This window comes from Mytilus trossulus, chromosome 9 (genome assembly GCF_036588685.1).
Source record: "Mytilus trossulus isolate FHL-02 chromosome 9, PNRI_Mtr1.1.1.hap1, whole genome shotgun sequence".
In the NCBI taxonomy this organism is placed as follows: Eukaryota; Metazoa; Mollusca; class Bivalvia; order Mytilida; family Mytilidae; genus Mytilus; species Mytilus trossulus.
This window is the reverse complement of record NC_086381.1, coordinates 62,755,866-62,772,834: the sequence shown is the minus strand read 5'-3', so window position 1 is coordinate 62,772,834 and position 16,969 is coordinate 62,755,866. Positions and strand designations below refer to the sequence as shown.

Sequence of the window (16,969 nt, the reverse complement as noted above, 5' to 3'; positions counted from 1 at the left end):
GTTGCTTTTAAACATGTTTGCTTAAATTTGATATATTTAAAAAAAAAAAAAAAAAAAAAAGCAACGAAACGGGTTTAATTAATCTTTACTTCAATAAACGTGTATGTAACATACCACTGTAAATTTGTTATTTTTCGTTAACCACGATATTAAATATTTTATATAATCGTGTTCAAAGTTTTTGGCAATAGCAAGAATTTAAATATCTCCGAAGATGCAAATTTTCCTTAATCCACCAAAAAAATGGTACCCAAGAAACAAACGAATCCCCAGTACTATGGGACAGCTTCCGAAATGCTGATTTGTTACCTTTTTCAGCAAAACAAATCACTACTCTACTTTCAAATTCATTAGCCACAGTGTAATTTCATCCCCTACTTGCTATTAGAGGCATAAAACATGAAGAAATAAATTTTGAAGGTAAGCAAACAATTGACAAGTAACACACTTCCCATAGTAGGGATTATATTCATGGTGAACAAAATTCAAAGAACGATTATTGTGTTTCTGGAAGTGAAACAAACACAAGCCGCAATTTGATAGAATCCTGATGATTTAACTTATAATTTTTTCAATTATGCTATTTAATTGTAAAATGTTTATATATTTTGATATTAGAAAATAGAAAATAATTTTACAAAAGAAAACCTTTAAAGGGCCGTTTATTGGTCCCTGTCTCTATGGAAAATCATAATATATATAAGCATATTAGCGAAGATTTATGTTTGCGTTATTTTCAATCAACGAAAGTCGTGAAAATAAATAAGTTTAAGATTATCTGTTGTCCTAAATGATACATAGCTAACAAAATCATGATTGCACTATTTAATAATTCTCAGAATAAAAAAAAACGAAGGGTGATACAGATTACTTACCGTTTCGAAAAAGCAAAACGAGGAACACGCTTATCCAAACAATAGTCATGTTGAAATAAATTTTTGATGTAGGTTGTTTCAGGAAAAAATATCGAAAGGTTTGTTCATTAAGTACATATATACATATTTTTTTCAAGTGACATGCTACCATCTGTTTCATTGTATTACAAATCAACGCACGTGTCAAGAAGGAAGAAGGCGGAAGTTCAACGAACCTTCTGTGTTTTAATTGAATATTAAAATGATTGTTTCTTAAAATAGAAAAAAATAAAAAGATGGTTGTGTTTGACAAATATTCATTGAATGTGAATTTTCCACTTTGAAAACAGATTTATATTATTTTTTTTACGATACATTTAAAAGACTTTATTTATTGAGTAGACGGAGATATAAATGCATTCTCTATTGATAGGCTTTCAGTTCAGATTTGACAGAGAATTTTACTCTTCTTGAGTGAGAAAAATGCAAACGCAATTTGGCAGAGACAACGCAACTCTTGTTCTACCATTTGCAGAGATCTAAGATAACACCAAGATGTTAAAATGATGCACAAAGACAATGTGTTCATATTATCTAATGACTATGCTTTATCATTATCTTGTTAGCATTGCTTAACGTGTGCTTTAGACGAGTTATTAGTTCTTGTTATACCGTTTGCAACTGTTTTGTTACTTATGAAAATAATTCATTATACGATAGAGGTCGTTGGCGGTGCGATGAAAGTCTATTTTAGATGATCAGAAAATGTATTTAAAAATTTGACCTCATTTTGTCTTATAAGCTTCGACCGCCGAGATTATTTTTAATTTTTTAATATGAGCAACACAACAGGTGCCACCTATGTGGCAGGTTCTGCTTACCCTTCAGGAGCACCTGAAATCACCCCCAGTTTTTGGTGGTCTTCGCGTTGCTTAGTCTTCAATTTTCTATGTTGTGTCATGTGTACTATCATTTGTCTGTTTGTCTATTTCAATTTTATCCATAGCGTTGTCAGTTTATTATCGAACTATGATTTTTATGTCTTTTGACCCTCTCTTGTCTTGGAGTCTTGTTGTATAATTTCGCTTCGGGTGTTTGACGAAAACGCTAATCCAAACGATCGTCATGAATGAAAAACTCTTTAATGTATATTGTATCAATCAAAATGTCTTTACTTCGTGAAGTACAAAAATATGTTTTTTACCAACCATCTGTTTCATTGATTTTAAAAACTAGCACACGTATCAAGATAAGAATGAGGAAGTTCTACAAACCTTCTATTTCTAGTAATGAACAATAAAAAATTTACAATAATTGTTTTTATTTAAAAAGAAAAAGCAGGTGATTGTGTTATGACAATTATTCATCTCAAATCTGGATTGTTGATTTAAAAAAAACGAATTGATACTTTTTGAGTTAAATAGAAAAGTAAACATTAATATGATGTTATGTTATGGCGAAATTTATAAGCAAGAGATGTAAAGTTCGAGAGAACGGAATTGTCTTTGAATTTCTTTGTCTATCTGCACCTGTATTGAAAGAAATTATTTATAATGACATTGTTTGGGCAGTTTAACGATTTAATTTATACAATAAGACTTCTTGGATATTTTCCCAGAACTAGGGGAGGTATGATATGTTTTGATGATTTATTTTTTGCAGTTACTAGACTATTAATACGCTTTTTTTTGCACAATTTTAGACAATTGATTGAATTATTCAATTAAAAATGGTCGTTACAAATAATACTGCAGTAGACTTGGCGATAAATGGGCAATAATTGAACATAAAATTTAGAAAAAAGTCGAGTATTTTTATTATCTCTGTGTAAAATATTTTTTTTATTTGGGCAAAATACCAATGATTAAATGGTCTAAAGGTTTCCAGGATTTCCAATATGTATAGCTTAAATTGAATAGATATATTTTGATTATTTTGAAATTTTCGTTTAAATTTTGAGACCAATAGATAGAAATCTATATCTAATATCGATTTTGGTCTTGGTCTATTTTGTATTTGGTAAAAACTCTTAATAAACGGGATTATACTACAGTCTGGAATGTTAATTGGATTGATCGGTTGTCACATTGACAGACATTAATTCAGTAAAATTTATGTCATAAGAACATTAAGAAATTAACGATTTTACTTAAAATGACATGATTAGAAAAAATAAATTGTTTATAGGAAAATTTTAGAAAGGATAAATTTTGATTTTTTTTAAAACAAATCCTTTGACATTTTAAACAATTATATCAGTTACCATTAACACTACAATGACTCCATGTTTTCATGAAAATCAAGTAGTGACGACAATATCTTAGATATATGAGTTCGAATGTCGCTCTTGTATCTTGCACACCTCTTTCAAGCATACATAAAATAGTTTAAATTGAAACATTAATTGCACATATCATTTGTAGATAGAAATATAGAGATATAAATACTGGTAACGTTTTATACATAACCAAACTGGAGTTTTTTTTTATCCAAAGCGCCAAAAACACACGATTACGTTACGTCTTGGTGTATTACTATAATATCGTGCATTGCAATCATGTGTTCCCCTGATATTGTAAATAAATAAAGACAACAGTAGTATACCGCTTTTCAATAGTCATTAATCGACAAGGTGAAAACAAATCCTGGTCACAGACTATAATCGTTTGAAACACAACAACTATAAGAGGACTGCAACCGAATAACAGAAACACTGAACGGCGACAGAAAAATCACCAGCATACACAGACACGGAATTTAAAAAAAAAATACATGCTGGTTACATCATTTGGTCTCTTGAGAATAGTTTTCTTACTGTGAATCACCCCACATTTCCTTTCTTATATATAATTGCATAAGTACAAAAAAAACATAGAAAGGTTAATAACAAATCCTGCGTTTATTTAACAAAACATTGTTTCTCGTTTCTTGTTTTTTTTATAAATTAATCTATTAATACGTATATTGGTGATCAATATGAAATTATTACTAATTTATATTTTTAACGTCATGAGGTCATTATGGAAACAAGAACAAAGGATACAAAACTATTCCACCAACTTGTAAAAAGCAGTAGAAATTCCAGGGGTAATGCTATCATGCATGTAGGAGACATATGTATGTCTGGTGAACAAAATGTTGTGGAAGGCTTCAGGCAGCACTTTAGAAACTTAGCAAAGTCAGAGGAACCTACAGTCTTAGAGAATAGACAATATCACCAGGAAGTAGAATATGAAATAGGATTAATTACAAAGATGGTGAAAGATAAGAATCAATTAATAAAGGCAAATCAGCTGATATCTATGGAAACACTGTCGAACATATATTGCATGCAGGGAAAAAAATGGAAATGTTGCTATTGAACCTCATTAACATAATATTCAAAGAAAGCAAGGTGCCAGACATGCTAAAGAAGGGATTACTCACCCCCGTGTTTAGGAACAAAGGCGAAAAAACATAGCAATTAATAACAGAGGAATCACTGTATTACCTGTGTTAAACAAAGAGATAGAAACAAATGTAATAGTAAGGATCAACCCAGCAGTATTTACAACACAAAGTGTAACTCAACGAAGATTTACAGCCTGCTCAGGACCGGCAAATGCAGTTTTACCGGTTGACGAAATATACCTTGAAGCCAAAGATAATAATCAAGAATATGAACGTGTACTGCTGGACGCAAGGCCGAACGGTGACCTATAGTTGTTAATATCTGTGTCATTTTGGTCTTTTGTGGATAGTTGTCTCATTGGCAATCATAACACATCTTCTATTTTATATTTGATGTAGTAATACATTCCCATTTTATGAAGCGGCTCTATCATGCAGGATTGATTAGAAACACTAGACACTCATTCAGAGTATGCACACAATTGCAACAAGTGCAGTTAAATGGAATGACAAAACTTTCGAGCTAATTAATGTACTACGAGGAGTACGCCAGGGAATGGTCCTATAAGTACGGACCCATACCAGCTTTACACCAATCCTCTACTTAATATGGTGGAAACATCAAATGTAGGATGTAAAATTGGAAATATTCTCTGTAATACTAGCGCATGTGCAGATGAGGTCGCATTCATGAGCAAAAAGACCACCGAGATGCAAGTACAAATTAATATGGCAAACACCTTTGCCGGCATGGAAGGAAATAAACTACAGCCGAAAAAAGCCGTCGCTTTTAACATAAAACCTAAGCATACAAAGAAAGAAAGGCTGTTGGAAGGTTATACATTAAACGAATAATTTAGAAGTTCTAAAGAACATCTAGACAATTTAAAATCTCGGTCTTTTTCTGAAATTAATTCCATCAAAACTTTTGATTTTTCAACCCTGTATACCACCATTCCCCATGTAAAAGTAAAAAATGGCCTACAAAAAATTATCCACAATGCCTTTCAACATAAAAATGGTAGCATACGCTATAATTTATTACTTTGGGACTTCATAAGGCATATTTCGTTAATAGTGACAAACAAAAAGGTAAAACATGCTACACAAAAGAACAAGTTGTCAGTATGCTGGAGTTTCTTATCGACAACATATTTGTTGAGTTTGGAGGTAGACTTTTCCAACAAATTGTCGGCATTCCTATCGGAACAAACTGTGCGACTCTTCTTGCCGACCTCTTCTTATTTTCATATGAATCGGAGTTCCTCCAGACACTTGTAAAAAAACAAGAGGATCAAAGAAGCCAGATCATTTAATTGCACTTTCAGATATATTGATGATGTTCTTTCCATAAACAATCCGAACTTTTCTGATTGGGTTCAATTGATATATCCCCCAGAACTAGAGATCAAAGAAACAACAGACACAGCTTCCTCCGCCTCATTTTTATACTTATATCTCGAATTTGACTTACACAGTCATCTCAGTACCAGAATCTATGACAAACGAGACGATTTTAATTTTGAAATTATAAATTCCCCCCACCTTTGTAGCAATATACCAACTTCACCTGCATATGGAATATATATTTCCCAACTTATTCGATATTCAAGAGCTTGCAGCTCCTACTCAGACTTTGTAAAACGTCATCAGTGTCTGAGTAAAAAGTTGATGAACCAGGGATATGTCAAAGAACGTCTCGTCCTTTCTCTAAAAAAAGTTCATCGGAAGGTATCAAGACCTTGTTGATAAATATTCCGTATCATCTTCTCAAATAATACACGATGGTCTTGATGTATAGATTATGCGTATTGATGTTGTTTATCATCTTAACAACATGTTTTATTGTTCTTTCATTTGTCTTTGTTCTAGTATTAATATTACTTTTACTGTTGAATGGTTTAATGTGATATCAGTTTGACGTGGCTCGGTACTTATACATCTCGTCAATGTGTTTGTATTGGCTTTCATTTTTTTGTGGTTTGTTTTGTATATGCGACTTTTTGTATTTCTTTTCTTCTTATTACGTGACTCTGTAATTTAAAAGATCCCGTCAGTATTATATTGGTCTATTATATGACATTATGATATATTTCTATTATGAATTACTATATACGTTGAACCACAAACGTCAAAATCATTTAATCGCGTAGTGGTATTAACTATTTTTGGATTCTCATAAATTCTACCTATAACTTTTGGACTAGTTTTAATATCGGTCTATTTCTGTATTTTATTCTTACATACTTTTGATTTTTTAACCCTGTATGCTTACATTGCCTATGTAAATTTTAAAACTGTTTGTATGCACATTGAACGACAAATTTATGTGACGTATAAAATTTTCTGACGTCAGACACTCAAATCAATTAATGTGTTCGTAGATAGAAGATGTTTTTGGGTTCGGTTAAATTGTCCCCTTTTAAAATTGTTATACGATGATGACTGATGTACCCATATTTTGACTATTTTATTAACTGTGACTGTTTATTTAACGCATCATGTAAATATAACGGAATTTGATGAGACTGTTATTAAAATGAGAGGGTTAGCGCTATAGAACCAGGTTTAATCCACCATTTTCTACATTTGAAAATGCCTGTACCAAGTCAAGAATATGACAGTTCTTGTCCATTCGTTTTTGACGCGTTTTGTTATTTGATTTTGCCATGTGATTATGGACTTTCCTAATTGATTTTCCTCTGAGTTCAGTATTTTTGTGATTTTACTTTTGACTTCGTCTTCCGTAAATATAATCTGAACAGGTTCATATATAACATTTTGGCCTCGTCAAAAGTCCATAATTGATAGATATATTTGATATTAATAAAAATGTCTTCCAGTCGTCTCTTTATTGGTTAGTGTTACAATTATTTTCAATTACACACGTGTGGTTTTATTGACTTGTGGTCACGAACTACTTAAGCTTATGACAAAAGTAATGTAAATTTGCCAAAACTATATTGTTAAAGATACAAATACACTTTGTATTTATAAATAGCTGATAAAGAAATTATTGTTTGTCAAAGCATGTGACTATGCAATTTGATACATGACACATCTTATCAGCTATCGATTACTAACGTCATATTTCATACTTGTAATCATTATGTTTCACGAGCGTATTAAGTTTTAAAATCTTCAAAATTACTATATATGTATTAATTTGATATTTTCCGGAGATGATTTAAATTGAAACTAATTAATGTCAAAGTGTCTTAAGAAGATGCATATTGACGATAACTATTGTTATAAAATATTATAGAAATAGCCCGAACTTTCACAAATCATCCACAGAAATTGGAATTTTTTATATACAATTTATTTAGGTCCGTTTAAATTTCAAATGAATATTTCAAAATACCATTGTCACGTATATTCCGGTAAATGTGCTGATTCCAATGAATTTGATATATTTTTTCAAACACAATTACAATTCGTTTGGGGACAAAAGTCGATTACAAATGATCGAATATGAATCATCAATAAAGTGATACCTTTTTGTTTATCTAAACAAAATAGAAAAAAAGGGAATCACACAACCCCTGAAACTGATCAAAACAGGGTACGTCGACGTGATCATCAGATGGACACACAGACAGAATATAACAATCAGGAAACTGATAAAATCGTATGTCTATTACATTTCATGTCTCAAACAGCGAGAATGTCGCTCAGACACATCGTATCAATGGTACATTTTGTATTTCATTTAGTGGTGGTAAAATTGCACTGAAATATTTTACCAAAATTTAAACCATAGCCAATTACACCATAATTCTACTTTAATAAGAATATAGTTAAAACTGAACTTTCCCTGATAAAAAGACAAGTTGTAAGGTTAAAAAATTTAATACATTTAACACAATTATAACAACGTAGATGATTCACAACACATTTACATAATATCTTTAAGTTAGAAGTGTGCGCAAAGTTTGTCGAAAACTCAACAACATCGGCGCCGTTTAACAGAAGTTCCAACTGGTTGTCAAAGGTATCATATGGTCCATTTGTGCACAGAGCCTCTGTATGAATCATCTGTCATAATAAAAGATGAAGATGTCAAATATAAAGGTATGCCTATAAAATTACCTACTATAAAAAAGAAGATGTGGTATGATTGTCAATGAGACAACTATCTACAAAAGACCAAAATGACACAAACTTTATCAACTATAGGTCACCGTACGGCCTTCAAAAATGAGCAAAGCCCATACCGCATAGTCAGCTATAAAAGGCCCCGATAGAACAATGTAAAACAATTCAAAAGAGAAAACTAATCATTTGTTTCTTTAATGACATTGAATGCTATATCACTAAGGTTTTGTTTGTTTATTTATTTTGCCGAATGGTCGTTAATCCTTTTTTGTGAATCCTGACACTGCATTCCCCTTTGAGTATAATTGTTTTGGATCTGCGTATTATTTATATGCTGTGTTTTATCTGTTTCATTCACTTGAGCATATTCTTAATGTTGGAATGGAGAATTTCTGCGAAACCTAAATAGACGTCAAATATTTTTATTGTTATTATATTATCAGGTACAATCAGAAACATAAACTTTCCATTCCTAACGATAACGATTGTTATTATTCTAATTCTAAATACTAATAGCGTTTTGGAAATAAAGACGAGGCTGTTTAGCAGAAACATCGTGTTCACTAGTTAGTTCGAAGCTAACACATGTTTGTTATTTGTGTGACGTGCCTTGACTGTACCATTTATATCGGTTTTTTGTACACACTTGTTAAAAATCTAACAAATGTATGCCTGTTCTAAGCAAGGAACGGTGTTTATAGCTGTCTTTATTAAAATATCAATGCTGCTTTTTTTTTTAGAATTTGATGAAATTAGAAAAAATTGATACACTTGATTAAGAGCTGGTATAGACAATTTATGTTGTTAAATACTGGACATGGTAGTACATATACATATATTGACACAGTGTTTGATAATTTCTAAAAGCGTTACGGTAAGTACCAACAATCACATCAACACTAAGGACATGTGTTCTAGAAACAAAGAATATCCTCACATTGCATAAAAGTAGTTAAACATAATGTTAAAAAAAGCCAGTAACAATAAGATAATTATTATTAGACCTTCAACATTGAATCAATATCAATAAACGTTAAGTCAAAGAAACTATGCCCACATTTTGTATTACTCAGCTACAAAAAAGCCCTTATCAATTGCTTCGTTTATATAAAATATGTTTCTAATACATACGTGGAAAATTTATTTTCATCATCTTTTTTCTGTGTTACTATGTATACCATATTCTGCTTTTTAATGTCATCAATGTCAACCGTTGTTTTCTCTTTTCCAGTATCAATTTTCAACGGGATTTTTTCATAACTGTCTGCCTGAGAAACTTGTTTAAAATAAATCGTTTGTTTTGATTGGCTAATATTAGATTTTTCAGTAACCTGATATCGACTTGCTTTCCTGAAAGAAAATTCAACTCATGATCATTTACTTACTTTAAGTACAAGTACTTTTCTGATTTTCAAATCCCACCAACCATATAGGATAATGGATATAAAGGTTATACACATTAACTGATGGAATAGAATTAACACCCAAAGGTTATTGGCTGATTGGAAGATAAGTGTCTCATTCATGCACTATGCGAACGCACATTCCGTGAAAATGTCAAAATCATTTAAAGGACATAGTCGATAAAAAAGCACTTCGGAAAACTGTTATGACATAAAAAGGTCTCAGACTGAAAACACGTGTGGCACGTCGCCGGAGACACAAACCAAACGTAAAGGACAGCCAATTCATGCAGATAACTAAATATATAATATTTTAAGTCGATAACCAACCCGATTTCTGCTAAATCTATTGGAACAGATTGTAAGACTGGATATAAGTACCGTGAAGAAGTTAAATCCTTATAAAATGGCGAAATCAAAAGCTCAAGCACGTATTGTGAGAACATGCTTGACATGTATGAGCTTGGCGTTTTGATTGGGATATTCAAACGCAATACAATGGGGCATAGGGAAATTTACTGACAGTGATAATGGCATTTTGAACGTTAAATTCCTCAAATTTATCAAAAATTCTTATTTGAGGGATATTTGAAAAGCAAACATTTAAATAACTTTACAAGTGATTTATCTTTTTTTGTCTTTGAAAAGTTTTTGTCTGCCTAATATGAAAATGTAAACAAAACGGTCAGTAGGGTTCACAGCAATACTTTTTGAGGTACCAATAGTCTGATGGAAATATCAATCTACAACATTTTAAAACTTGTTGTCGAAAAATGAAAAGTTGCAGAAGCAAATAAGCATGGCATCTTCCATTTCTATCTTTATTGTTTAGAATCATTCAATGTGTGATGTATTCGACAAACCAAACTATTTATACTTGTTAAATAGATTGTTAAATTATGCTCGTCGAAGATGCACAGCTGTAAATGATTTATTCTTAACCAGTAACAGTTTCAAATATAATCCGTAATATAGAAAATTTAGTAAAATAACTTCAAATAACTTACTTTTCTCCCTTTGGTTTGTAAAAACACCAAATTCCAATTATCACTAAAAGCAAGACTGCTATACCAATACATACACTAAGAACAACTGCGAAAAGAGACAAACAAAAGTATATATTTATAATTAGATTATTTACTGGGTTCAAAATAACATGAGCAAGACGCGACCGGTGTTGCATGTGGAGCAAGATCTGTTATCCATCCGCAGAACCTGAGATCAATCCCAGTTATTGTAGGTAATCGTGTTTCTTCATTTTAGTTTTCTATGGTTTTTTTTGTGTATTAGTTCTCTTCTCTTTTTCTTTTTTAGCCATGACGTTGTCAGTTTATTTTCTATCTGAGTTTGAATGTGCCTCTGGTATCTTTTGTCCCTTCTGTACTCCTGAAATCTAGAGAAAGGCCGTTTAAACAGGTTTCAACGTATTATAAAAGCAACAGTAGTATACCACTGTTCGAAACTCATAAATCGATTGAGAGATAAACACAAATCCGGGTTACAAACTTTAACTGAGGGAAACACAACTTATAGAAAAGGAAACCTGCAACACAACAGAAACACAACCTTTAAATGTAATACACACAGAAACGAACTATAATATAAAAATAGCCATTTTCATGACTTGGTACAGGACATTATAGAAAAAAAAATATTTTGAATTTTAAATCCATCATCTTTTACAGTTTTATCATTTTTTTTTATGTTAATGTAAAAGTGTTAAACCACAGACATTATGAACTAGGTATTACCTATGTTTCCACTGGCACTGTCCACTTCTGGTTGATTGGTTGAATCTGAAACAGTATTGTCTCTCGTAGTAACTAACGTTGTTCGTATAAATTCTATTGTAGTATCATAATCAGGAGCTGTTAAGATTAGAAAAATTTTATTCGATCATTGATTAACACCAGAACATAATGCTTAACATACATCATGCATGAACTGTAACATGCGTTTAATTCAACTTGTACTATACCTACAAACTGAATCTTATCATAAAAGTGCTATTATGCAGTCAGTAGAGGAGACCATATAGTATACATACATACATTATCCAAGCTGAATATTTTTTGGTCTTATTTATGAATACTACTCTTGACATGGAAAAGCTGACAACTTATATTAATGTCAGGTATCTTGATCATGTGGATGGGTTTTTTAAAGGAGCATTGTGAACATATTCATTTACTACAGTAGTAGTATATGGTTCAGTAGAAACAGGATTGCAATCAAGAATTATATATTTTATGACTTATATAAACGTCAAAGTATAAAATAAGTAATGCTATTTGAACGCCTGTACAATACCAGCTGATCATACATTTCTAGACAACACTAAGTTAGTGTTCACAATTTTGTTTCACTTTTGTAATTTCAATTTATTAAAAAAACAGAATGTTATAATTAAAAAGAAAATGAACAACTACTTACACTGAACCTCCAGTGGTTTTGTATCTGTATACACACTTGGTTGCGCTAATGTTGAATTTAAACTACATCGAATGATGGCCTGGTTGTCCTCATCAGTTACATGGATTTTCAAGGTACTTGTACCATTGTAGGAGCAAATATCAGATAACTCCTGGATAGTTGTAGTTATATTTGTATAATTTGTTGGATTTTCGCCATGCCTATATTTTTGCCAGATGAATACACCTGGTGGATTTCCAACATTTCCACTACAAATAAATGTTATTTCATCTCCTATCTGTAAGATGGTGGAGTTAAATGACGGTTCATGTTTAAACTGCTCGTCATTTGTTGTGTGCTGGTTCGAATTGATCTGGCTATTAGTCGTTTTAAATCTATTTTGTGGAGCAGTAACGTGAGGATTAGTCGCATTTTCTAACGTTGTTGGGGTAGTTGTGACATCTTTTGGTGAACTAACTATAGTTATAACATAAGGTTTGGAAGGTGGAACTGCAAAATAAATAATTATAATTAGTCAGCTTGGTTTTCTCGGCAGACGATATAAACCATACATTTGTTAACTGACATGCACAAAATTGAGAATGGAAATGGGGATGTGTCAAAGAGACAACAACCCGACCATAGAAAAAACAACAGCAAAAGGATACCAATAGGTCTGCAATGTAGCGAGAAATTCTCGCACTCGGAGGCGTCCTTCAGCTGGCTCCTAAACAAATATATACTGTTTAAGGCAATATGACATAAATTCCGAAAACGGTGTACCGTAAATGATTGTTTCAAATTAAGTAGGGCTTTCCCTTGTATGGCTCTACTCTGTTTATTCAACTGTAAATTCATTTGCCATTAATTTATCACTCTTTTAAGAAACAAGTTCAACAAACACAACATGAAAAGATAAGAAAATCGTATTTTTGGTATTTTTTTTCATCTTTAAAAAGGAATACAACTTAATCGTAAGTTATGTAAAATTACCATAGATAATCTTAAAGTTTAATCAACTATGATTTATGTTTGCTTATCATTATGATAAATGTTGTATATCGTAGACAATTAATCAGTACAAGCATTATGAAAGCATATCCTGGTAGTCTAATTTTTGGGTTATATGAATATTATAATTTGATATTTTCAAGATGTGATCAATATTTATTTTAATTTCTTTTTCTATAAACAAATTGTTTGTATATTAATGGTCAGCTTTCTAATATTCGCCTACATTATTATTACCTTTAACGAAAAGAGTTGACATTCCTGAGTTTCTTCTTTCTGTTTTACTGTTCTGGTCAAGATAAAGAACTGAACAACTATAATTAGTTTGATCCGTGCAGGTAAGGTAAATAAATGTCAAAATAGCCTCCGTAGAATCTTTACTTATATTCATCACTGTCACTCTGTCTTCCAGATACTGTCCTTTTGTTGTAAATCTTGGTTTATCGTCTGGTAAAATGGTTACAACTGTTTCATTTTCAGCTTTAAATTCGATGGCAAATATTTTAATAACATTATGCCTTGTGAATGAGCATTTTATTTGTGTACCACTTTCATCTATTACTCCAGATATGTTTTGATTTATTCTCACAGTAATAGAATAAACATCTGAAAAATAAAACATAAATAAGTGTTGTAATTTAGATACTCCATTACATTGTTATTATTATATGCAGTTTTTATTTTAGTTGCATTTGTTTCATTGTAAAATTCAATTGAAAATAAAATGAAGATAAAATACTTTTGTGTTTTATCAAATTGCAGTACCTGTTCTGTTAGACTACATTTTAGGGGTAAATATATTCAGTTCTGGTATGTATAATATAATATTATTATTGTTTGGCGTAAACTTTACATTGAGGTTCTGAAAAAAGAAATTACCAATTCACCAACATTCCAACTGACTCCATTTTCATAAAACAACATATGTAGCAAACATAAACTTTTAGCTTCCTCTTTACAAGCAGAACCAAATACAATGAAAGTCCCTACTATGTATTGGCTTCCGAAGCTCCACAAAACACCTTACAAATATAGATTTATTACTTCTTCAAGCCATTGTTCCACAACTAAATTGTCTTTTCTTCTTACCAGTACATTTGGTACAATATAAAACCTGATAATAAATTGTTCAAATAAGGCTTTTGAGAATAGTGGAATTAATTACTTTTGGAGTGTCAAGAACTCGTTGGAAGAACTTGATAAATTGAATGCTTATATTTGTGATTTTGAATCTGTTCAAAGTTTTGATTGTTCTACCCTGTATACCACATTGCCTCACATTCTCATTAAAAAAAATCACCCACCTAATTAAATGGGCATTTAAAAAGTCAGAATGTTAATATATATGTTCTAACTCTTTTATGTAATTTTTAGTAGCAACAAACACAAAAACTGTGTCAATTGGACATGCTTTGATACTATGTATGCCCTTGAATATTTACTAAATAACATTTTTGTTCTCTTTGGAGATTCCGTATATCGTTAGGTTATCGGAATTCCAATGGAGACTTACTGTGCACCACGTATAGCGGACCTGTTTTTGTATTGCTATGAGTTATAATTTATGACAAAAAACAGCAAAGACCCATCGAAACAACATCTGATAAACAAATTTAATAATACTTTTAGATATTTGAATGACATTTTGGCTCTCAATAATGACGACTTCAGTATGTATACTGAAGAAATTTATCCTGTTGAACTTACATTAAATAAAATTAAAAGCTAATACTACAATGACCACTGGCTTGTCCTCGATCTTGATTTCTATATCACTAACGGAAAGCTTAATACTAAACTTTATGATAAAAGAGATGATTTTTCATTTCCTATTGTAAAAATTATTACACCAGGGTTTTCGATATCACAAACTAGTCAAAACATTTACTAAATTTTATCATCGGTTTAAGGACATCATTCGTAAATATAGCTCAACATGCAGACTTCTTATACGTTTAGGTATTTCACATCAAGTTTTTTTGTGGAAATATTCTTTATCAAGCACAAAAATGTCAGTATTCACCGCAGAAACTAACAAAACCTTTAAATAGACTTATTAAGAAGGGATATAGTTGAAATAATGTTTTCAGGTCATTAAAGATTGCCTATTTTTGCGTTAATATTGATTCACTTATAGGGTCTCTGCATCGGAACTAAACACATTTATTCAAAAACCAGTTGTTGGCATGACACGGGTTATGTTCTTCTCATATATGTTATGATGGTATGATACTAAACCCCTAACGGGAAGGATTGTGCCTGATATTCATATGATGAAATCTTAATATTTCAATCAGTTTAATTGAAGTCTGGAGCTGGCAGTCAGTTAACTGCTAGTAGTCTGTTGTTATTTATGTATAATTATCATTTTGTTTATTTTCTGTAATTACATCTTCTGACATCAGACTCGGACTTCTCTTGAATTGAATTTTAAATGTACGTGTTGTTATGCGTTTACTTTTTTACATTGGCTAGAGGTATAGGGGGAGGGTTGAGATCTCATAAACATGTTTAACCCTGCCGCACTTTTGCGCCTGTCCCAAGTCAGGAGTTTCTGGTCTTTGTTAGTCTTGTATTACTTAATTCCATTCTCAATTTTATGTCCTTTTTTTATTTTTTATCATGTAATAATTTTGACAAAAAAATTATCAAATTTTTGAAAAGCTATAGTATATATTTTTATTTTGTTATAAAAATTTGAAAATAACCAAATCTGATAAAAAAAAATCAATTTTTAAGCAAGATTCGTCACTGCTGTTCATTACAGTTATATTGAACTTTCAAAAAGAAGTTTTAAAATCATATCATATTTAATCAAGCAAAATATATTTTCTTTCAAACAATAGGATTTAAATCTAGCTTTGTTAAAATTTCACTTGGATCTATTCTTGTAATTACACACTGATACTAAATTTGGAGATACATGTAAAGCAAGCAATGACAGAAATCCCCGTTAATACCACTTTTTCCAAAAACAGCACACAAAAAAAACAAACAAAGGACAAGACATATTTCAGATAACCAAGTAGATATATCAACCAGAAGTACCCGTTGATTGAGCCCGGTATGTTACCAGTTAATATTCTATGCTGTTGTGTTAAAGAAGAGTCTTAATTGAATATGTTATATTTAAAAAGTTTGGTTGAACAATACATTTCAATATAAAAGGTGATAAAATACGTGCCGACTTTAGAAGTTTGAGATGCATAATAGAAAACACCTTTCCGCATAATAAACTGATCCTATGAAAATAAAAAATGTAATTTATATATATCTTTATCATTACATATTCTCCATTGCCCATGCCAATTAAGGGTGTTCCTAAGATAGGAAACTTATACATAAGAAAGAAAGTAAAAACAATGAACTCTTACCATGGATCTCGCTTATTATTAAAAGACACACAGTTGCAAAACAATTGATCAGATGCATGGTCATGTTGCCTTGGTTTGATAAGTAACACTATAGTGAAATATGAATGTTACGTTTTATTTATACATCTTTTCAATTAAAAATAGATAACATAATTTATCATATGTACGGATTTCCACTACTCATGTAACTTACCACTCGTTATAAATAGCTTTGAAGATGTATTCTTATGTATTTGGGTTTTCCGTGTATTTTAATTTTAACATGGCGAGTTAATTTTTAGATTACTGCGTATATGTTTTTTCTTAAAATGTTTTTTCAAAAGAACAAACAATTTTTAAAAAATCAGAATCTGATTTCATCAATGATATGATATCTTAACTGTTCATTGTCGTTAACTGGGGTACTTTATACATTATACTAATATTT

General features: G+C 31.0%; 1 protein-coding gene across 3 annotated transcripts; it reads right to left on the bottom strand.

Moving 5' to 3' along the window:
- Positions 1-7,579: 7,579 nt before the first annotated feature.
- LOC134683209 (uncharacterized) lies at positions 7,580-16,616 on the bottom strand. 3 transcript variants are annotated; one of them, XM_063542367.1, is made up of 7 exons: positions 16,543-16,616; positions 13,406-13,774; positions 12,179-12,667; positions 11,497-11,613; positions 10,753-10,837; positions 9,474-9,692; positions 7,580-8,282 (listed from the first exon to the last, which is right to left on the bottom strand). In XM_063542367.1, exons 1-7 carry the CDS (start codon positions 16,604-16,606, stop codon positions 8,279-8,281), a joined length of 1,347 nt encoding a protein of 448 aa, XP_063398437.1. In that variant the 5' UTR covers positions 16,607-16,616; the 3' UTR covers positions 7,580-8,278. The 3 variants fall into 3 exon arrangements, with proteins under 3 accessions (XP_063398437.1, XP_063398436.1, XP_063398438.1); XM_063542366.1 differs by lacking the exon at positions 7,580-8,282 and adding an exon at positions 8,336-8,743; XM_063542368.1 differs by lacking the exons at positions 7,580-8,282; positions 9,474-9,692; positions 10,753-10,837 and adding an exon at positions 10,885-11,138.
- Positions 16,617-16,969: the final 353 nt, after the last annotated feature.